The following is a 24,513-nucleotide window of genomic DNA, read 5'->3' on the forward strand; positions in this document are numbered from 1 at the left end:
ATTAATTAAGTTTGTGCAGAGGACTGTTCTGGTTACTACGTAAATTCATGGTAGACATTAAATAAATGTTTGTTGAATTTAATTTAGAAATAGGGGAAATGAAGCTCAAGGTATTTCATAGTCAAAACTGAATAATCCTAATCCATCCCTGACAGTTTAACACTTCTCAGCATTTATAAATCATGTGCAAACATTCTGCTCATTTTTTTCAGCTGGCAACTACTTAAAAATAATGAGGAAGAAAAGGAGGGAAGTGGGTTTCCTTTTAAGCCCTGCAACAAATGTAAATGTAATTTGTATTTATTATTTAATATTTCAAAGTATTTAATTACTTGATTAAAGTATCATTTAATACTCACCGGCTGCAGGTCCTTCTGTGTCCTTAGTTCCCAGATTCTAAAGGATACAATAGAAATTGAAGCCTTCTAGACCATCCCGTGAGCAGTGACAAGTCTACTCTGGAATATAGACAAGGTGCCATGGGGCCAAGATCAGATTCTCAGTCCTCACTATCTACTGGTCTGTCATCGTGGACTCTTCCTTTCCCTACACCCTTCATACCCAATGGTTTGCCAAACTTTCTCATCTCCAGTGTTTCTGAAGTCTGTTCCCTCTCCTCTGCCCCCTTTTTAAACAATCATTTTGACCTTTTAACCATCTAGTTTGGATTCTTTTCCTCTGGCTTGTACTATTAAAGCAGCCTCCAGCTGTCTTCACATCACTGCCCTCAGGCCATGATCTCCACCTGAGGTTTGCTCTCACTGGGATTCCTGGCTGTTTCTCCTTCAAGAGAAAGAAGGAGATTCGGAATTGTGCTTTGGGGGATTACCTCATTATCCACATACTTCCATGACTGTGAATGATATCCTTGAAGCCTAAGTCCCTCCTTGAAGTGGCTGCTTTAGGACAATATATAACTCCCATATGCGTCATTGAGCTGGAAGTGACTTCAACAACCGCCTAGGTGCCTCAGCAGATAGAGATTGGACCTGGAGTCAGAAAGACTTGAGTTCAACTCTGACCTCAGGTACTTCCTAGCTGTTTGAACTTGGACAAATCACTTAAGCTCTGTCTGCCTGTTTTCTACTCTGTAAAATGGAGATGATAATAGCGTCCACTTCTCAGGGTTGTTGTGAAGATAAAATAGACCACGTTTGTAAAGTGCTTTGCCAACCTTAAAACACCATATAAACACTAATTTATTATTATTGTTATTCTTGTGGCTTACACATTTGAAGCCCAGAATGGCAAGTGAAAGCCTTTCACAGTCTAGCTCTATCATCTCCTTCCAGGCCGATGATTCCCCCTCACACAATCTGTTTGAGGCAGACTGGCTTGCCTTCTGTTCCTCTTGTCCAGCATTTCTTCTGTCACCTCCATACTTCTGCAGAGGCTGTCTCCTTCCTGGAATGCCCAGTTCCTTTTAAGGCTCTGCTCAGGCATCATCACTTACATAAGGACTTTTCCTGATTACTCCCATTGTTAGCATTCAGTCTCCTTACACACATGCTAAATTACTTTGGATTTATCTGTATATCTCAACAGACCAATGTTTAAGTTATGATTTTCATATCTATAGTGCCTAGCACAGTGTCTGGCTCATTAAGTAAGTATTCCTTCAGTCAGCCAATCAGTCAGTAAACATTATTAAGCTCCTACTGTGTACCAGGTATTGTGCTAAGCTCTGGTATATCAAAAGAGGTAAAAGACAGTCCTGGACCTCAAGGAACTCACAATCCAATGTGGGAGACAATGTATAAACAATTATATACAGGATAATACGCTATATGCAGGACAAAAAGGAGATAGTTAAAAGATGGAAGGCACGAGAATGAAGAAGGATTGTGAAATATTTTCAGAAAAAGATGGGATTTTAGTTGTGACTTAAAGGAAGCCAAGGAGGTGGGTAGGTGAAACAGAGGGCAGAGACAGTTCCAGGCATTAGGTAGAGCCAGATGATATTCCTGGAGCTGAGAGATGGAGTGTCTTGTCTGTGAATCAGCCACAAGGTCAGTGTCATGGATCAAAGAGTACATGTGATGGAGTAAAGATCCTTGTCCTAAGGAGTCTGTATTTGGTAGCGTACACAGCATCCATGTGAGTAGCAGTAAAAACGTAACTGATGCTCCTCAGTTGGGAAATGGCTGAACAAGTTGTGGTATATGACTGTGATGGAAGGTTGCTGTGCTATAAAAAATGAGGAGCTCGGTTTGAGGAAAAACATGGAAAAACTTGTACAAAATAATGAAGAGCAAAATAAACAGAGCCAAGAGAATATTGTGTACAGCAGTATTGTTTGAAGGATGACTTTGACTTTTATAAATACCCAAATTAACTCTAAAGGACATATGGAGACTCCATCTGCATCCAGAGAAAGAATTGATAAATAGAAGTATGTATAGAATACCTTTATACACACACACATCCACACACGCACATGCACACACACATACATGCACATACACACATGCACACAGATGCACACATACACACACACATACACATGCACATTTGCATACGCATGCACACACATACACACACACACACGCACACCTATTTTTGTCTAATGGTAGCCATCCATCTAACATTCTTCAGGGAAGAAGAAAAAGAAATCTACGTGATCATTTTGTTGTACATTGGAAGGAATAGCAAGTTGTACCTAGTAGATTTTCATTTTCATGCACAGTCATCTTTTTTGTTGTGGTCTGTTATGGAAATGCTTTAGTCCATAAATTAAAAATAAAATCTAATAATAAAAAGATAATTGAACATAATATGTATATGAGAGAATAATTGTGCTACCTGCTGAAAGTGTTCAGTTTTATAACTTTTACTATCACTAAAGCTTCTGACTACTAAATGTATTGCAGTGTGTGAATGATGGTAGACACTGATGACATGCTTGTGTGGTTCTATCATGTCGTGGTGGGAGCTTCATAAATCTGACTTCATTGCATTTATTTTCTAGGACAGACTTCTGTGTACACAAAGACGAACCGTGTGACACTGTGGGTGAGTTACAAAATTAGAAGAATAATTTGAAGCTGATTTTGTACTGGGAATCAACAATGGATATCTTAGTAGCTCCAGCAGTTTACTTGCAGTTGATTTCATGAGGATGTGTACTCAGGGAATTTTTTTAAAGGCATCCATTTATTGAATACTTAATCATAAATGACATTTTTATTCATCAACAAACTAAAGAAACTGAAATTTAACTGAATTTTAAAACTTAATAATTAATTATTTTTAAATACAAACTTAAAAAATTAAACAAAATACTAAATTTTTCAAAACATTAGATTATGACTGGTAACCTCTTTCAAAATGAAGTGTGTACTAACTGTAAACTCCGAGGATAAAGGGATTATTACATAGGGTCCAAATGTCATTAAGCAGTTTAAGAATGTTGGTGATGATAAAGCCTTGTTAAATGATAGAAGATTTATGGAAGAATTAAGCCTGAGAGTTGAATTAAGCTTAAATTTTATCTGTTTGTTGCCCTTGTTACCTTGATAAAACTTCCTGCAACCCTGCTGGGTCAATTGCAAGTGTTTGTCATTCTCTCTTTGAAGATAGAGAAGTGGGTGCAGAGAACTGAATTATCTTTTAGCCTTTTAAATTGGATGTCAATGATCTGTTTAGGAATGTGAGTGGGTAGGCTAATTTTTCATCTGCTACTGGTTGACCCCCTTTATTTTCTTATCAGTGTTTAGGTACAGGTTTAAACTGTAGAGTGGCCCTTTCACACCAAGAAACTTCTCTTACTTTTTATAAAGAATTGTTTTTACTAGTAAGATTTCTAATTGATGGTATAATAAATCATATTTAATTATAGAAAAATAATATTGACTTCATTAGCTGTATATGAAAATTCTTCATGGATTCAGTGAGTGGCAAACTCCACTAACCTCCTGGATGGCTTACTCCACACCACGTTGCACATCTATCCTCCCTGGACATGACACACATTGCCATTGGCTCTGCTGCCATACATGCCTTCTTCACTCCTTTCTTTCTCCTGCTTGTTCCAGGAGCAGTGTTTTAATCAATACTACTGAAAAGGTCATGACAATTACCTGCCTTAGGACTCCACTCACCACACTTGTGACCCTCCAGATAAAAGCTCCCTTCCCTAGCCACCATTTCTCTATGTTGTCTCTTCAAATTAGAATGTAAACTCCTTGTGGTCAAGGACTGTCTTTTTATATTTGTTTAATTAAAACATACTACAGAATTTGGCATACAGTTATCCTTTAATAAGTGCTCTTTTCGTTTATTCACTCACAGTCATAGCAGTGATCTTCACATGCAGTGTGTTTGCAATGTGTTGCTGAGATGCTTCCCAAAAGTACAATTCTGAATCTCTCTCTTTCTCTTTGCTATTGCCAGTGATATATGCAATAGCTGGTGTTTGGGAAGGCTCACATTGAGATCAGGGTATTGTGTTATTAGGTGGAAAACTGGGAAAGAAAAAAACTTAGTAGCAAAGTTCATGTATATTCACTAGGAGGCTTAGAGGTTGCATTACCTAAAACCAAAATTCAGAATGTAGTGTGCTTTTCAAATGAACAGATCTTTCTTTAGAGTTTTGAGAATGATAGGAAGGGACTGAGTAAGTAAACACAGGTCTGAAATGTATATGTATATATACACATACTGTATGATTTAATCTCAATAAAATCTATGCTAAATCTCCTTACTTTCCCTGGGGATTCTTTATGATATACTTATTCTATTTAAATCCAATGGAAAACATACTTCCAAAGAAGAAGCATTCCATATGAAGCTGTAGAAATGATTACAGTGATTTCTGTACAAAAACAAAGCTAAGACCTAACAAGAAGCGCTCTTCTTTCCTTTTGGTTACAATTTTTTTTCATGCTGCCATACTGTAGTCAAATGAATTCAACTTATCAGTATCATAGAATGTATTTACTGAATCTCTGGGCACCAACTTTTTAATGTGGCCCATTCTTATACATTTTAAAAGTATACATAATATTGTGTATAAAATTATACTTATAGATAATTTTCTATTCCTAATATCTTCTAACAAAAGGGTAGATCATGAATTATAAGATAGTGACATAATTTGGTGATTCTCTTAGCCCATAGAATATATGGTCTATACTGCTTATTTGGCACTTACATTTTCTTGTATGTTGTTACCTTATGTTGTTTAACTTTTATATGTAAATGTCATTTCTTCAATTAGGTCACAAATCCTTGAGGACAGGGAATGAATCCTGTACCTGACTATGCACATAATAAGTTCTTAATAAATTATAAAATATAAAAAATAAATATTTTAATATCATGTAAGAATACCAAGACAGGGTACTCTTCAAAAATCTGTCACTAAATATATAATATATTGCATTTATATAGATCTTACTTGCTAAGAATTGTCCTATACAGAGTGTCACAAAAAATCTTACTACCATTTTAAGCTTTTACTGCTTAATATATAGGGTGTCCCAAAAATCTTCATGGAGTTTTAAACTTTAAAGCCGTACAAAGACTTTTGGGACACCCTGTATAAAAGCCCAATATTTTTTTCATTAAATTGGATATATGTGTTGATATCATATGTTATACTATTGGATTGTCCAGGTATCCATCCCAAGCACCTATTATTTCTAAGTTGCACTGAGGTCCCAATGATTTGGCCAAAGATATGACAGCATGCTTGACTACAAAAAACTCCTGAAATTTCTACTGAAGTCTAGAGAGTTGCAACCAAACTTTATTTTTAAAAGTTTAACCTAAAAGACCTTTTATCATAGATATTTGTGATTTTCTTTATCAACGTTGGTAGAGTGAATGACTTCAGGGATTAAGAAACCTGAATCCTTGAGGTCTGAGTGTTTTAACCATGAGTCAAGCAGACTGCTTGTCTGTGTGCCTCCTGCTTTCAGTCTTGGAAGGGATACATCAAAGGAGAAATGACAGCTCACAATGAAGACTGTGGTGGAAAACCAAGGATTGCCATTTTTACTGAAGGAAGAAAAGATAATTTCTCCTCTTGAGGGTACACAAATATCCTCCAACTGTAGGGATTTTATGCATAGACTTTTATATTGTATCAAGTGTGTGTGTTTTATTGTTTTCCTTCATACCATGCTTTCCAACTTCCATCCTGACACAGTCATGTATTGGAGATGGAAAGATATGGAATAGATGACTACATGGCAGGCAATGTGGGTTGAACCATTTGTTGGCTAGAACTGTAGTCTAGGGTGGAGAAGCTGTCCCTAGACATAAGGAATGTCATCTCTACACTATGCACAGTTCCCACAAACAGAAATCTTGGACTTTAGATTTGAATTTAAAATCTTAGCAGCCAAATGACTACCATAGTCCATCAAACAAAATTTGGTTTTTAATTACAGTGAAACTTTGTTAAATGTCATGGTTTTCCTTCCACAGCTGGTTACTGATGTGCAAGGCACTGCTTAAGACCCAATTTCAAGTTAGAGTACAATTTTTCCTTGCTTAGAAATATACTGGGCTTTTCGGTAAATGGAAAACCAGCCCTTTCTCTCTCCTATTACATGGAAGTGGCAAACCTGTGCAAAGGAAAATGGAAATGTTGTGTAGCATTTTGAGCTTTACTAACAAGACTGGTCTAGTTGAGCCAAGAGCCTTTGAGTCATGTACTTGTCTAGAAGCCACAATGAACATCTGCTCTGGTGAGAGTATCTACACTGGACCAAAGAAACCTTATAGATGTTATCTTATTAATCTTTACCCTTGGAGTGTGTCACTGAGGTAGAAAGCTAGTAAGTATTTTTGTAGGTGGGAGAACTAAATAATAGATGTATCAAAGAAAGGAAGTTGATATTACAGAATGAAGCCTACACTCACAGATTCTATTTAGGACGGAAACAAAATAAATAAGCTATCAATCATTATTATAAAGTTTAAATAATTTTGAATTTTGTCAATTAAATTGCATAAAGAAGTAGATATAAAAAAGAGAGACCATGAGACTTTTATTCTCTTTTTTCAAATAAACAGGCAGTTGTAATGTAATGGAGAGGGACCTGGTTTTGGAGTCCTGAAAACTTGAAATCAGGTCCTGCCTCTAACACATGCTGGATGTGTCACCCTTGGCAAATCACTTCTCTTCACAGTGCTGTAGACAAATGAAAACAATAAGTTGCCAGAGATGGTGTGTCAACCTAAATTGATAGAGGGAGTTTCCTCACCTGAGAGTTTCTTACCCCAATAAAATCATATTTCCAGTCCTTATCTCTTTAAATATATAAACCAGAATTCCCGTTTGCGAATGAATCTGGCCACCTCGGTTGAAATATACTTACTACAATGATACTATCCTTGTTCAAGATCATTCTGGAACTTTCTGTCATAATTCCTTCAGAACCCCATGAAACATTCTTTGTAACATCTTTGATGGTGGGATGGTATTTTAAATTATTTGATTTTTGGAAATAGTAAAAAATAATAAAAAGAAAAATAGTAAAAAGTCACCAAGTTTGGTGACTGGTAAATGACTCAATTGACTAATACCTTATTTGACAAAAAATAATTATAATGAAGTTCTGTCAATAAAATAAGTATACTGATTTCCTTATATAGGTCATAATGCTGGAGGAGTTTGATGCTGTGTGGCAGAGACTGAGAGAGGCACACAGACAGATATCACCATTAACATGAAAAAACTGTCTCTAAAACTCTCAATAAAGCAGAACAGCCACATAGGGCAGTCATAGATGACAATTCTGGGGTTTACTTAGAAGCACCAGGAAATGAGCAGATTGTTGGTGTATATTGAAAGGTAGTAGATGCAGAGACTTGTCTTGGTGTGGAGCATAGTTGAAGTGACAGTAGTCATGGTTAATTGTGCTTTATTGCTTCTGTTTAATGGCTTGGAATGCCAAGAAGCAGCAGGCGAGTTGGGAGAGTGTAGCAGTTACTACAATTCAACATTGCGTTGGGTTTCTTCCTCTATTATCATTATGGTGTATGTAGGGTGGTCACAAATATTTGTGTTAGTTGAAATTCAAAGGTTGGTTGGGTTATTTCTCCCAGTGCTTGAGGCTGTATGTGATGTGAACTTTCAGGTCAGATGATTTTCTCTTGCTTCTCTGAATTGTCAGCTGAAACTTGTTTCAGATTATCATCTCAATTCAATTCAACAACCATATATTAAACACGTATTGTTTGCCTGTTTCTGAAGAAGAATGCCTGTGGGGTGGAAGGGATGTGGGCCTAGCAAACATCCAAAAATTGACTCTTATTAGCTCAGAGTAGTAGGATAGGATTCAGAGGTAGGAGAAACACAGGTTAAAGCATGTGTAGGGGATTACTCTGGGTCCTTCTGTCTATTCCAAAGTAGTGTCAGTCAAGATCTACTCTCATTGCATCATAGATTTAGATCTGGAAGAGGCCTACCAGGTCATCTAAATCAACCCTATTATAACATAGCACAATGATGGTTAATTGATTTACCCTAATAAGAGGCAGGGAACCTGCAGTCTCGAGGCGCTTTGAATCCAACTTCACAGGATTTGTTCTGTGAAGTCTGGATGCAGTCAAAGAGCCACACCTAAGGACCTTGAGGGCCACATGTGGCCTTGAAGCCACAGGTTCCCCACATCATTTGTGGGAAAGATTTGGGAATTGAACCAAGCTCCTTTGAATCAAAATCCTTTCTGGTGTTCCATGCTGCATTTAACCAGAAGGAGAAATGCTGATACAGAGGCCCATACAGTATTGCCCTTGAATGTATAGCTTTCTGAGGGAAAAAATGAGAGATTGGATCTGAGTAGGACTTATGGATGAAACATGGAAACATAGCTATACTCATCTTAGTCCCTTGGGTTTTGTGTGTGTGTGTGTGTGTGTGTGTGTGTGTGTGTGTGTATGTGTGTATGTGTATACGTATACTTGTGGTCATAGACATTTCTAGCTACTCAGTCCTCTGCAAGAGGAGACAGGAAAGCCAGTGGCAGCTGTGTCCTTTGGGCTGTATATGTGATTCTGTCACTGTGTTCTGATAGCATAGAAGCACTATGATTAGAGACTTCAGATGAGTGATGTTCAGCCCTGTACTGTATATTTGAATTGATCGACTGAGATGACTCCTTATCCCTGGGAGGCCCTTGTCCCTCTATTGGAATTTAGAATAGTATTTTGAAGTTCGTTCCCTCTTGCCTATTAAGTTTGCATGTCTTAATTCAGGTTCTGTGCAAGCTAGGGAAATAATTGCCTGAGTTGTAGACTATAGAGAGGCAGAATAAGTAGTTTTTATATGCAACTCTCACAGCTCCTTCTTCCTGTAACACTCAAGAGTTAAGATTCTGCTTGTGTTTAAGCTTGTGGTTGTTCGCAGCTACTCACTGAAGACACCAAAACAACGGAATCTGATGTTCACAGAGGATTTTAGAGGACATTTGGTCCAACTCACATCCACTGATAAGTGGCCATCCAGAATCGGCTTGGCAACTACCCATGTAAAGCCATGGCCTCTCTCCAAGGACGTCTCATGCCACTTTTGGAAAAATTCTGATTGTTCAAAATATTTCCTTACTTGGAACAGAAATCTGCTTCTCTGTGATTTCCAACCTAGTTCTTCCCATTTAGGCCAAGCAGAAAAGTCTACTCCTCCTTCCCAAAACAAATGCTTTGTTATCATGTCACCTATAAATTTTGTTTTCACCAGGCCAACTTCTATCAGTGCCTTCATTGTAATCTCAGAAAATTGAATTTAATTGAATCAGACTGAGAATATTGTATTTGTTTTGACAACCACATTTAAGGAATATATAAATCAGAGCTCGTACAGAAGTAGACAGTGAGAGGACTAGAAAGCATTCATTCAGCAAACATTTTTTGAGAAACTCTTGTTTCAGGAACCATGCATTGAGGATATAAAGATGAAAATGAGTCCTTCCTCAAGAAATTTACATTCTACTTGGAATGTACAACATTTAAGTTATAAATGTAAATGATAAGAAAATATAGGATGATTTGAGGAAGGAGATGGTACTAACAATTAGTGAAATCAGGGGATGCTTCCTTTAGGAAGTTGTACCCAAGTAGAGACTTGAAGGAAAGAAACTGATTCTGTGAGTTAGATATGAAGAAGGGAGGGTATTCTGAGCATGGTGGACTATCAATGCAAGGTCTTGAAGGTGGGAGATGGAATGCCAAGTTTAAGGAATGAATAGTAAACAGGTTTTTTGTAAGTCTTTTTCTGTAACCTTTTTTTGGTAGTCTGATCAAGACTTTAGATCCCTTTCTAGAATTATGTTTTTAAATGTATAAGATACATAGAATTTAAAAAGGAAGCCAGTTATATCAAAATATGTTTATCAAATTATATATTTTTTTAAAAAAATGGTTCACAGCCTTAGGCTTAGAACTATTGCCCTAGTTCTGGTAGAAGTTCATTGAAGGATCTTGAGTAAGAGGGTGACATGTTCAAATTTGTACTTTAGGAAAATTATTTTGGTAGCTCTGGGTAAATCACTTTGTTTAGTGAATGAGAGATGTTGTGGTAGAATCTACAAGACTTGAAAAGTGTTAGAATATAGGGATGAAGAGTAAATATAGTAAAAATAGGGATCGTAAATATAGTAAAAATAGGGATAGTAAATATAGGGATGAAGATTGAAGAGTAAAAGGTGACTCCAATTCTGTGAACTTAGGTTACGCATAGAAGGAAAATGTGCTCAACAGAAAAACAGAAGTTTGGAAAAAAAGAATGAGTTTAGGAAATGAGAGAATGAACTCAGTTTTGGCCGTGTTGAATTTGTGATCTGATAAGGGGTAAGTACAACTATTGTCATCTTCTATTGGAGCAATAGCTTTCCTTCACCAACGTGAAAAAAAGTCGTTTAAGATCCAGACCTTCACTCAGTAGATAGGTCAGACAGAGGTAACTAATTAATGAGAAATTAGAATGGATTATCATTGATTGAGTGGCTAGAGGAATGTATCATCTCTTTTTGTAAAACTATCAGTTTTTCCATGATTGGAAAGTATTAGTCTTGAATTTGTGGGTGAGGGGTTTGAAGTCATCATTTACATATTTGTATATATTAGTGACTTTTTCCAGTTGAGAACTGTTCTGGACTTGGTGGAAAAAATATTCATTTAAATTTTTGAAAGTCACTACTGTTGGGAAAGATTTTTTTTTTCTAATTTTCCAAGTTAAAATTTGAATTGGTAGGGTCTCTGAGCTTACCTGATTGAGAGGTATGTATATGAAGTCATATACAAACATAGTCCTGAATTACCTTAGAGTTCAAGATGATAAGAGTGAATATGACAACAAGTCAAGTAAAGACTGATGAGTGAGCCAAGGGGAAGATGGAAGACTCTATAAGCCTTATTGTAGATACAGCAGAGATAAATTTTTGCCTATGATGTCCTGATTATTAAAATCAAGTGAGTCTTAAAACAGGGAAATAAATACACATCAAAGGTGGTTCCCTCCGTCATGAAGGAGATGCAATTCAGAGTCTTAAGTTGATGAAGAGTTCCACGTAGAAGGTAAAATCCTACAGTTTTTCATATTTGTGGATGATATTGTTCTAATGGGACCAATCCCCAAATCATTGTGAAGCTTCCTAAATGAGATTCATGATCATTCTAAGCACAGTAGGTTGTGTGTTTGTCCTTCGTTGATGAAGAAGACCATGCCATCAGAGACATGATGACATGACTTGCTCTTGACTTTGTTTTGAGTGAGGGAGGGCTGTGCAGGTCACCCGCCTCACTCCTCCTCCAGAGCCATCTGAATCCAGTGATCAGACATTCCTCAGGATGACTGGAGATGACCCAGAATGCACTGGGAGACCTTGGCCCTTTTAGACCAAGGTCTATACAAGTACTCACTTAGGATGAGGTAATGCCCATTCATTGAATAGGCCTGTTTAAGAAGTAGCCAGGGCATGACCCCTTTAACGTTCTAGACTGTGTTACTCAGTTGAATGGAAAACCTACAGAGCCTATCTGTCAATCAGCAATGATTTATTATATGATAGGAATACAAAGACAGTCTAGACAATATATACATATAAGTATATGTAGAATAAACATATGCAAGACAATGCAAGATACTATGGTACATAGAGCACTACTAGTTGCGTTATCAGGAAAGGCTTGATCTTGAGGTATGTATGAGATTCTAAGAGGTGCAAGTGAGCAGGGAGAACTTTTTTTAATAATTTATTTATTTTTAGTTTTCAACTTTCAGTTCCTCAAGCCTTTGAGTTTTAACTTTTCTCCCCCTTTCTTCCCTCCCCCCTTCCCTAAGACAGTGTGCAATATGATATAGGCGCTACATATACATTTATATTAAACATATTTTCAAATTAGTCATATTGTAAAGAAGAATTAGAACCAATGAAATGAACCATGAGAAAAAAGAAACAAAACAAAAAAGAGAGAGCAAATAGACTGCTTCGATCTGCATTCAGATTCTGTAATTCTTTCTCTGGGTGTGGACAGCATTGTCCATCATGAGTCTTTTGGAGTTGTCTTAGAACCTTGCATTGCTGAGAAGGGCCATGTGTATCAAAGTCAGTCATCACACGATGTGGCTGTAACTGGGTATAAGCAGGGAGAACATTTCAAGGCATGGAGATGGGGGGAATGGAATTACATGCAAGAAGTGTTAGAAGAGAGAAATGGATAATGAGGCTAGAAAGGGAGCTTGTAAAAGGCTTTCAGAGCTAAACAGAGAAGTTTATATGAACCTATACGAAATAGGAAGCAGTATTTGTGTGCATCTGTGTGTGTGTGTGTTATGTGTATGTTAACTAAGGTATATAGTCCTAATTCAAAGATAAATAGATAGACATGGCAAATGTGAGCAATGATGCCACCCCTCTTTCCTCTCTCCAATTCCCCCTCCCCCCCATTAAAGGTTTAATTTCAAACAATGGAGTTTAAACTACCAACCAATTTACTTCTGGGTCTTGGAAGGCATCTGCTACTAGTAGGTAATTAGTTAGAACTAAGGTTCAGCAGTACATGAATATTTTTAAAAATGAAGGGAAAAAATAGCTTTCATTTTTTTCCATTCCTTTTATTGATGTGGGGTCTAGTTTTAACCTTATTTGAAGACAAGATTACTGGGAAAAATTTTTTGTTTCCAAAAATTAAGGCTTGAAAGTTTCTCATTTGTGCTTTCAAAAGTTCCACTGAGTTCACATAATGAGAAACCTGACTAGAACCTCTGCATGCCATGCAGACACACAAAGAGAAAACAGCAGCAGGAGGTTTGTATTTGTGTCTTGGCAGAAAGTCCAAGCTAAAACCAGTTGCCCGAGGGATTAAGTTCAACTTTTCTTGGCCCTCCTGCCAAGGTAGTGCTAAAGGTTACATAATGGCTGAAACAAATTCAAAAATGGTGAAAATATGTAGGTATTTCTTTGTGTGGGATGAGCTGTCACTGGCCACTTTGAGACAGAGAATCACAATTTATTTTGGATCTAGCATTCAACAAAATACATTGCTGTACTTGATTGCATTTTTGGCTGAAAAAGAATAGGATTTAAAGAGAAAGAAATTTACATCTACAAAGTTTCCAGCCATAGCCTGTCTATAACATGCTATTCATCTTTACAGGACCCTTCAGCATTCAAACAGCAAATGTGGATTTCCTACAGGAAAGCATCCTTCAGTGAAATCAACTGGTTAAAATTCTTTTACAAGTTTTTGCATTTAGGCACCTACTCCTCTCATGAGGGGGTTTGACATGGAACTGTGGTTTCCTGAAGACTCTCCATTCCAGCTTACTTGCTTTGAACCCAGCCAGATCAAGAGTTTAACAAGAGCATATCAACATCAAGCTAAAGTTTGAATTCTTACATGTTATCAGTCTCCAACCTTGGTGTGACATAATCAGATCAAGATTGCCCTTTCGCTTGATGTTTCCATCCCTCTGTGCCAAGTAAGCAGCTTTATGATTCGTTAGGAATGAAGTGGATTATTTCATCCAGTTACAGCTTGGCTCTTGGTCACAACCATGTAATCTCGGAGCCAGGCTGAACCTTTCATTTATTTGGATTGTTGGGGAAAACTCATCCCAAACCCTGCAAATCATGGTAGGGAGGGTGTTAGTGTGTAGTCAGTATAAATGGAAAAACAGAAGTTTATGTAGATTTCCTTTCTATAATTGTTTTGTCCTTAAAGTGACTAAAGTCAGGCCCCTTTGCATCTAGTCTCTTGTCACTCTGTGCCCACGTCCCTAAGGAACATTTTATAGACATAAGGGCACCACATGCCACCAGTGAATGATGGTGTAGTTGAGAATAAGCTTATTTTGACCTAGTTTGCATGAGCTGAAGGAATTGAAAACAAAGAATTCCCTCTCTCCTATCAACACCTTCATTCCCAAGATGCGTGAAATCTTTTTAGCAAGAATATTCTTTGAAATAGGTGTGGTAGCTCCACTTTGCCATCCATCAAGATCAGATTACCTTTACAAAAATCTCCAGGCAGATTCTCATAATGTCAAACCACCAGCTAGAATGTTGAATTGGGAATGAGTGGGAAAGGTCACCATAGTTCTGTCATTGAACACCCTGAAGAATTTCGTTTTTGTTTCTTTGTAAGAATAGGTTACTCATAGGTGTCTAGAAGAATGCTCTCTTTCACTCTTGGGTAGTTCAACTCTGCTACCTTCTCATGTCAAATGCAGTGGTCTTTGGGGAGAAGAATAGTTCTCTACTCTGCATTGTACAGCTAGGTCTTCTAAATGATGAATCCCATGGTTGCATTATTTGAAGCATATTTCCATAGAGCTAGAGTTAATTACAATATTTACATAATTACAACTTCTGCAAAGTGTGAATTCAAATACATGTGGCCAATTCAGAGGATTCAATATTTGTACTAATTGGGATCTAGCTATAGTGTGCCTTTTCAATTAAAAAAACATTTCTCTTTCAGCTGCTTTCCAGATTTCTTGATGTGAAACTAGGTAGGCTTCTAATGGCTAAAGACTTTATAAATGGGTGTGTGTGTGTGTGTGTGTGTGTGTGTGTGTGTGTGTGTGTGTGTGTTTTAAGGGTAAACACCTAGACTTTTACAAATGTGTTTTCTACATGAAGAAGGCTAATATGGTAGTTTTCTGATCTCTAAGAGACAGAAAATCAAAGCTTCTTCAATCAGTGAATTAATTCAATATAGCATTTAGATAATAAAACATCCTCAAACCTAGGAGTTTCAGAACTAAGTATAATTACACTCAATTACCCTCTTAATTGCTATGTAGGGGATGGGTGGTTAAATGTTTATAGTCCCACGTGGCTATAGTACATTGCTGCTTCAAGTTAACAATGTTTACTCCATTGGCAAATATGCTACTCCTTGACACTGAGTACTCACCTATGCCAGCTACTTATTCTCACCTAACTCCATGTTTTCACTTTAAGTAATTATGTCCACCCAAAAGCATAAAATTTTGGCATCTTAGGGCCCAATATAATGTGACTTAATTTTAACATCTTCTCGGCAAAAATGACATTTTATGTTGTGCAGAAGAAACATAATACAGGGTTATAATCATAGCATAATAGAACATTTCACAAAATCACAGGAAAGGAAATTTTACAAATTTACACAGATCTCTTTAGGCACACTAGGGTTTGTCATATTCCCTCCCACTTCTTCCTCTGCATATACCACCTAGCTTCCCTGCTCTTCCCCAATCATATATCTTTTAAAAGTTACAACAGGAGACGTATGTTTCCAAATGTCTGTGTATGTGTTCCAGGATTGTCTAATCAATCAAGCACCTATGGACCAGACAGTGTGGCATATGAGAGAGAGATTTAAACTCATGGCCAAGAAGACCCAAGTTCAAGGCCTATTTTCGACACATACTGGCTGTCTGATTTTGGGCAAGTCATTTGACTCTCAAAGCTTGAGGCAACACTCTAAGGGTACAGGTTGCAGAGGAGATGGTAGCATACATTGGTAAAAGAAGTTTCTCACTCTACACTAATAAAATGACAATACCAGCCATCTCCCTAACTTGTCTGCTGGGTACTGTCCTAGACCCTACAGGATGGAAGAAAGGAAAGAAAAAAAGAAGCAAAGGAGGAAGGAGGGAAGAGAGGGAAGGAGGAAGAGAGACTGTCCTTGTCCTCAAGATTCTTATATTGTAATAAAGGATGGTTTGTTCATACTTTAAACTTATAGAAACAAGGTAATCCCTGACTAAAGTGAATATGGTATAGAATGGAGAATTCTAATCCTCCTTTGTCCTCCATTTTTCGTGTTTGACATTTGGTTTCTTTAAATAATTTTTGACCATGTGCCTTTACTATTTGGTTACTAACTATTTTATTTACTTAACCTTTCCACTCACCACCTGCAAACAACAAGAAACAATCCCACAACACTAAACATGTCATCGTTGAAAAGGAGTAAGGCTCATTCAAAGGGCTAAGGTTCTGGAAAGCAGAAATCATGATTTTTTTTCTTTCATTCAGGGATAAAAATTGGATTAATTATAGTAAATCATGTTCATAGCCAGTGAAGTGGATATTAGAATTCAGTTCAGAACATATCTACATGATGACAGAATAATAATTCAACTTGGTTCATTCAGTGGAAAAAACTAATCAAATTGGTCATTTGGAATTATGAAAATAAAACAACAATCCATTTGAGTTTTTCACTTTTTAACAAGTTGTTATGATCTCATGTAGAACACCCACTTTTGTCTTAAGTATTGAGATAATTGAGCCAAACTATGGATTCTTTATCTAATTTCTACCAAAGGATCATAGTAGTGTAGACCTGAAATTGAGTAGCAAAAAAAAAGTGCTACCTGAAGTCTAAGAATTTTGATTATCACATTTTTTGATAGTAAACTTTATAAAGTTTTGTTGAAATCTATATTTGCAATTTGTACATAAAGGAGTAAGCTGCTTTATGGATCAAGCATTTTTTTAAAAAGGCATTTAAAACATAAGGTCATAGATGCCAATGTCTTTTGAAGAAAGCTGTGAGACTCTCATGATAATAGGGAGAAAGAGCAAAACTCTTTCACTCCTGTCTGTAACATACATAGATTTCAATTGATAAACTAATGCCCAGACATGTTTTTGTTAAAAATCCAAATGTACTTTAACCTCTGTTCTTCACTTATAAAATAATGTTGTTGGCATTGATGCTATCAGATCTTTTTCAACTTTTTAATCTATGTTCCTTTGATCCTATTCCATTGAAATAGGACTGGTACTGAACCTGTGATTTCATTTATAGAGAAACTCCTGAATGAGGAAACTCTAGAAACTGAAGTCAGCACCTTCTCTATAACTTCTAATCTGAGAGACTTGCCTAGAGCATGAGCAGTGACTTATCAATGATCACACAGTAAGGATACTGCAGAAGAGGGATTTAAATGGGTAGTCAAGACTCCAAGACTAGTTTTTTATCCATTATCTCAAAAACAACATTTTATTGAGGTGATTTTTTTAATGCCACGGTCACTTGCTAATAAGCCCATCCTCTTAGAACCCTCCCTTATAATAACGAACAATTAAGTGAAATTAAACAAAACAGAAGAAACAGGTGATAGGATATGCAACATTTTGCCTATGCTTAATTTTGAAGTTTCACCATCAATTCTCTGGAACAAAAATTGATAATTGCATTTAGCCTGTCTTTTAGTATTGTTTCGTTTCCATTATTATAATTATTGTCAATACTGTTCTGTTTCTGCTGTCTTCATTCTACATGAGTTCATACAAGTTTCTGTTTCTCTGAATCCTCATTCCTCCAATAGAATATAAACTCTTTGAGGGCAGTGTCTATTTTATTTTTTGCTTTCATATCCCCAGCACCTAACACAGTGCCTGGCATATAGTAGGCATACAGTAGGTACTTAATAAATGTTTATTGATTGATTCATCATCTTTATGATACATATTATGTTATGGTGTAATATTCTGTTATAGTCATATCATTATTTCTTCAGCAACTGATGAATACCACTTTCTTCCATGTTTTTTTGCTACTACAAGTAAAGCTATGAATACATTGGCATATGTGCTATCTTTCTTTTTGTCACTGCATATACATGCCCTGAAATGGGATCACTGGGCCAAAGGGTATAAAGAGTTAATAACTTTTTATTCAGTTTCAAATCTGATGTCCTGAAGACTTAGTATCTTTCACCCTACAACTCTAACCCTCTTCCAGATTTCCTGTTTCTATAAAGAGTGCCACCACTCTTCTACTCACCCTGGTTTATAACCTCATTGTTATCTTCAACTGTCCACTCTCCTTCACCTTACATTTCCAAAGTCTTGCCAAATCTTGCAGTGTTCACTTCCACAGTATCTGTCACATTTTGTCTGCTCGTAAAGTCACCCTCTTAGTTCAGGCTATTATCACTACTTGCGTAGGTGATTTCAGTAACCTCTAATTTGTTTTCCCTGCCTCTAGTCTCTCTGTATCCAAATCTATCCACCACTTAGCTGCCAAAGTTATTTCATTAAATGTAAGTTTGACCGTGTGACTCCCATATTCAATAAACTCCTGTGGTCTCCAGTTGTCTTAAGGATCAAATGTAAAGTTCTCTCTTGGGCTTTTAAAGCCCTCTGCAATCTTGCCTCAATCTGTCTTTCTAGCTTCATCATACAGTATGAATTGTACAAGTTCTTCACCTTATGGTTCAGCCACATTGACCTTCTCTCCACTCCTTACATGTAGCATTCTATTTCCCATTTCCATGTCTTTGTACAGGTTCCTATTTCATGCCTGGAATGCACACTTTCCTCATCACTGTCTCAAAGAATCCCCTTCTTCTTTTAAAATGCATCTCAGGCATCACCTTTTATAGGAAGCCTTTCCTCATTTTCATCCCCATCTCAAGTGCTAGCACTTTCATTTCCTAGCTATTTAGTACTTAACTGCCTTACATTTATTTTGTTTTCTTTAGCATATCCACATATACGTTCATTTTTATCTCTGTTGATAGAGTATGTGCTCTTTGAGGGTAGAGATTATCTCATTCTTTATTTTTGTATCCCCCTCAAGGTCCTAGCATAGTGTTTAGCATATAGTCAGAGCTTAACTAGTCCTTGTTGATTGATAATTACCAGACTTTTTCCCAAAACAGTTGGACCAGTTCATAACTCTACCATCAGCATGTTATTGTGCCTATTTTCTCAAAGTCTTTCCAACACTATCCACTTAAGGCTGAAAATAATCATCTGTTCTATGCTAGACACTGTGTTTGAGAGTGGGGATAAAAAACATGTTTTATAAGTATTATCATTATCACACATAAGTGTAGCTTCTCACTTGAGTAGATATTTTCTGTAGCATCGTTTTGGCAAAAAGCTTACTTGAGACTAAGTAGAGAAACTGTGCCAAAGTGTGTAATATCTTTTGGAAACCTTCAGAAAGACATTTTTCACTGAATTATAGATATTATTTGTGTAGTTTAGGCAATCTACATTGATCTAACAAGTAGTAATTTTTTCTTCATTAATCTCTAGGATAAAGACTTGTGGACATAAAGGAAATCTTAAAGATCATCTTTTATGGTGATGCCTTGTACATAGTCAGTTGTTATTTTGGTGGAATGTCCTCTCGGTTCTACCTTCACCTTGTATTTTCAGCAAGCACCAAAACAACTTTTACTGTCATTTTTTTTTGCTGCTTCTCAGTCCTTCTATTTTTCTCACATGCAACATTCACACATATAGATAGATGCGTCTCTTGGTCTTTCCAACACTTGATACTCCTTTCTGACTTAGAATAGCATTTCAAGTCTTCCTTTATGAATTTCACCTCCTTTACATATTTTTGTTGATAATGGACCTTTGCTACAGTCCAACCCCATCACATAGATTGTTGTGTTGTATTACTCGTGTCACCACCAGGGAGCAGATTATGACCTTCAAAGAATGTCTAATACTTCATGGTAGCAGTATAAAGTAACAACATGTGAATCATGGAATTTCCATGTATCTTAAATCTTGACTGGGAGGAGGAGAGTGCTGGAATTCTTTCCATTTTGTGCTTGTTTTGGTCTTTTGTCTTTGTTAAATGAAAGTGTTCTAGGGCTGATGATAAAACCATCAAATTAATGGCACTGATATCAAAAAATTCCAATTTCATGTAAATATTGGGGTCATGATCCTCTGCATAAAGATATTAATACTTAATTATTGACATAAAGAGATCGGAGATGATGGATAGCATCATCAACAACAAAGATCTTTTTAAAAATCTGTCATCTGTAAGGCAAATTCCAGGACTGCTAGTAAGGTACTGATTTCTACTTTGCGGTAACTTATAAAAGCCAAAAAATATTGTTTTCAACAGTGACTATAATGAGATATAATGTGTCAACTTCAAATACGAATGAGTTATAACTTGTGTATTTTTGTATAAGCAGGATGGACAGCTGCCCTATGATATATTCTTAGAAGAATAAATGTGATCATGAAGTAGACCTTACCTCCACTCTCCTTTTCTCTTTTTACCTCACAAGGCTTTCTTCCATATTGACCAATTGTATTTGATACTACTTAGGGATAAAAGGAATATGGAGCTATCCCTCTTCAGCTACCTAAACCCATTGCCACCACAAAGGATAGAGATGGAATGAATCTCAGATTCCATCCAGTCTAAATCCCCTCATTTAACTTATGAAGAAATTGAGACCCAGGGAAGTTTAGTGAACTCCCAGTAATCATACAGGTAAGCATCAAAAGCCAGATTTAAACTCAGGGTCTTTGATTCTAGAGTCTTTTCTGAGCATTTCCCTTAATGTCACTGTGCTGAAGCATCAGGGGGAAAGGTATAAGACAATGTCTCTATCATCAAGCACCTTACAAGAATATATAAATACGTAAATAAAAAAAGAACTCACATTACCAGGTGCCTCTTGGGGATCACTTCTTGGAAAGAAGGGTGATCATACTCTAAGGAGCTTGTTTTGGATTGAAGAATACTTTAATGGTTATTTAAGGTAATCGAGTTAAAATTAGGATTGTTCCCCTGGTACCAGCAATTTGTGACCATGCAACAAATGTGCACACATAGTATAGTGTGTTCTTTGATTTGCTTGTTATGATTTAAGTGTTGTTTTTTTTTAATTTGGAAAATCTAATTGGGGAGAGTGTGGTCATGAGTTATAATAGAAAGAGCTGTAATAGACTTGAATCTCAGGAAATCTCTCCCGCTAATTTTATGTCTGGTTCAATTTCATTTCTCTGGATCTCTCTGTAAAATCAGGGAGTCTATGGGTGGGTTTCAGGGGGTTCAGGAATTTGGATGGAGAACAAAATTACTACATCATTAAGATTGAAACAAATTTTTTCTCTTTCTGTTTTCTTTTGCCACCTCACATCCATCCCAGATCACATCAATACTGAAATTTGTTTTGTGTAACTTCATATTTACGATTGGTTTTGTATCGTTTACCTTCTCAATGGAGGAGGAAGCAGGGAGAAAAATAATTTGGAACTAAAAATTAAATTAAATTAAAAAAATAATTCTGAGAAGGGGTTTAGACACTTCAGTCTAAACTGCCAAAGGGACCATGACAAAAAATATTTTTAAAATCCTAGGAATAGATGATCTCTAAGACAACTTCCAAATCTTAAATTCTAGAATTCTCACATGAACTGAGTAAGAAAAAACTCATTACTACTTTGTTACCATTTTATTCTAATCCTTGTAACAGATATACTTGAGATCAAAGAGGTCTGGTTGCATCATAGGGAATTTTTTCACTTCCTTGGTTTATAGCACACACTTGTGAAGCCTAGAAAAATGTTTGCAAAGTACCCTTAGTCTCTGTCCCCTGCCAATTCTTCCCTTGACCTGATACTGTCCAGTGACGGAGGGAGATAGAGATGATGGCAACATTTTTTTTCTGTTTCTCCAATTTCTAGATGTTTATGCTGGCGTCTCACCTCTGTGCTATAGCTATCCAGTGTATCAGTTTCTTAGGAAAGTTGAGTATGAATCTTGAAAGTTCTTCAGTTTTTTGTATCATCTGTTCATGCAAGATGAGTGCAAAACCTTCCATTCTACTCCTTTGTTAACCTTTGCTCAAGTCCCACTGACTATCTTCCTTTTTCTCCTCTCCTTCTTCAAAAGGACTTATTTTCCAAAGTTACTCAAATGGGCTAGAGAAGAGAAAAATCTCACATCTCTTACCATATCATTACCTTTTTTGCTAGGTATTATCTTTAAACATCCATTTAAAAAATTCTTGATGAATGTTTAAGTTATTTGTTTTTTTTCTTTAAATTAGTATCATGTTTGGAATTATGTTTAAAAGGTCACTAAATTGTTCTTGCCCTTTTGTTTGGGAACCTCACTACTTTAGCCCAAGGATGTCAACAATAGAAAGGTCCCAAAATACAACAAAGTATTCATAGCAGCACTTTTTTGTGGTAACAAAGAGCTAGAAATAAAGTAGTTGCCCATCAATTGGCGGAATGGCTACTCAGATTGTGGTACAGGAATGTAATGGGATATTACTGAACTAGTTTCATAAGAAACTATAAATTTATAGAATTTGGAAAACTATGAGAAGTCACATGAACTGATGCAGAATGAAGTAAGCAAGTAAGAAACTGAACACTGCATAAATATGATGGCCGACCTTCGTCCAGAAGAAGAGATAATAAAATGTACTTTTTTTATTGTAGAGGTAGAGGAAAACAGATGTGGAATATTAGGTATACTGTAAGATGCATAGATATATTGGTAAATTTTGTTGAATTGTCTTTTTTGGATTAATAGCATTTTTTCCAATTACGTGTAGAGAGTTTTTAATATTCATTTTTATAAGATTTTGAGTTTCAAGTTTTTTTCCCTCCCTCCCCAAGACAGCAAGCAATCTGATATTGGTTACACATGTGCAGTCATGTAAACGTATTTCCACATTAGTTATGTTGTGAAAGAAGAAATAGAACAAAAGGGAAAAGCTACCAAAAAAGTGAAAATAATATCCTTTGATCTGCATTCAGAGTCCATAGTTCTTTCTCTGGATGTGGATAGCATTTCTCATCATGAATCTTTTAGAATTGTCTTGAATCATTGCATTGCTGAGAAGAGGCAAGTCAGTCATAGCTGATCGCCGCACAATGTTGCTGTTACTATGTACAGTGTTTTCGTGGTTTTGCTCACTTCAGTCAGCATCAATCCATGTTAAGTCCTTCCAGTTTTTTTTAAATCTGCCTGTTCATCAATGCTTATAGCACAGTAGCATTCCATTACATTCATATCTTACAACTTGTTCAGCTGTTCCCCAATTGATGGTATCCACTCAATTTTCACTTCTTTGCCACCACAAAAAAGAGCTGCTAGAAATATGTTTGTACATGTGGGTCCTTTTCCATTTTTTATTATCACTTTGTCATAAAGACCTAGTAGTGGTGTGTGTTCATCCTTCGTTGCCGAAGAAGACCATGCCATCAGAGAAATAATGACATGACTTGCACTTGACTTTGTTTTGAGTGAGGGAGGGCTGTGCAGGTCACCAGCCTCACTTCTCCTCCAGAGCCATCTGAATCCAATGACCAGATATTCATCAGGATGACTGGAGATGACCCAGGAAGAGGCCATGGGGGTTAAGTGACACACAGCTAGTGAGTGTCAAGTGTCTGAGGTGAGATTTGAACTCAGGTCCTCCTGCCTCCTGCATTGGTGCTCTATCTACTGCACCAGCTAGCTGTCCCCCAGTAGTGGGTATTGCTGGATCAAAGGGTATACACAGTTTGATTGCCCTTTGGGCATAGTTCAAAATTGCTCTCCAGAATGGTTCGATCATGAACTGCCCTTTTCTTTTAAAATCTTTAAAATCTTGTAATGAAAGGCTTTCTGCATAGGAAAGGGAAAGTAACATATATGGAAATGAATATAGTGTAAAAACAAGTATCAAAAATAAATTAAACAAGCTGTTAGAATATTAATTTTTCTTGAATTTTTTTGACTCATTGCTAGTCTGGCAAATAAAGGGATTATTTGGACCCTGAAATATGCTACCAAAAGCAAGTTCGTCAATGAAATAGAGCATCATCTGAGAAACATGGCTTTGTCAAAAATTTTGTGCTTTCCCAAGATGTCATGAGCAAAATGAATAGATTGTCCCTGTTTGTTTATGTGTCATATTCTACCAGTGGAACATAAGTTCTGTGAGGGAAGGGACTATTTTAAATTTTGCCTTTGTATTTTAGCACCAATTGCGGTACCTTGTTCTAAGTAGTAGACACTTAATAAAAGTTTTTTGTATTGATAACCAAGGTTCTGACATTGGTCCCTCAGTCTTTAGCATCTCCCTCTTTCTCAATTAGTAGCCAAGTTCCTTTAGTTATGCTTTTGAAATATTTCCCATTTGTCTTCTCTCTGTCATTACAGCTCATAATCTCTATTTTTCTCTAATTAATATCTACTGATCTCTAATATCTAATATCTAATTTATCTCCTATCAATGTCTTTCTTTGTCTCTGTCAATCAACAAACATTTATTAATTATTAAAAACA

General features: G+C 36.5%; 1 protein-coding gene across 2 annotated transcripts in view; it reads left to right on the forward strand.

Moving 5' to 3' along the window:
* ADAMTS17 (ADAM metallopeptidase with thrombospondin type 1 motif 17) overlaps positions 1 to 24,513 on the forward strand; it is a 489,795-nt gene that overhangs the window by 131,684 nt on the left and 333,598 nt on the right. For both annotated transcript variants that reach the window (XM_072616993.1, XM_072616988.1), the window contains exon 7: positions 2,969 to 3,012. In XM_072616993.1, the coding sequence (XP_072473094.1) occupies positions 2,969 to 3,012 (44 nt within the window). The remainder of the gene's footprint in view (positions 1 to 2,968; positions 3,013 to 24,513) is intronic.

Source organism: Notamacropus eugenii, chromosome 1, assembly GCF_028372415.1.
Source record: "Notamacropus eugenii isolate mMacEug1 chromosome 1, mMacEug1.pri_v2, whole genome shotgun sequence".
Lineage (NCBI taxonomy): Eukaryota > Metazoa > Chordata > Mammalia > Diprotodontia > Macropodidae > Notamacropus > Notamacropus eugenii.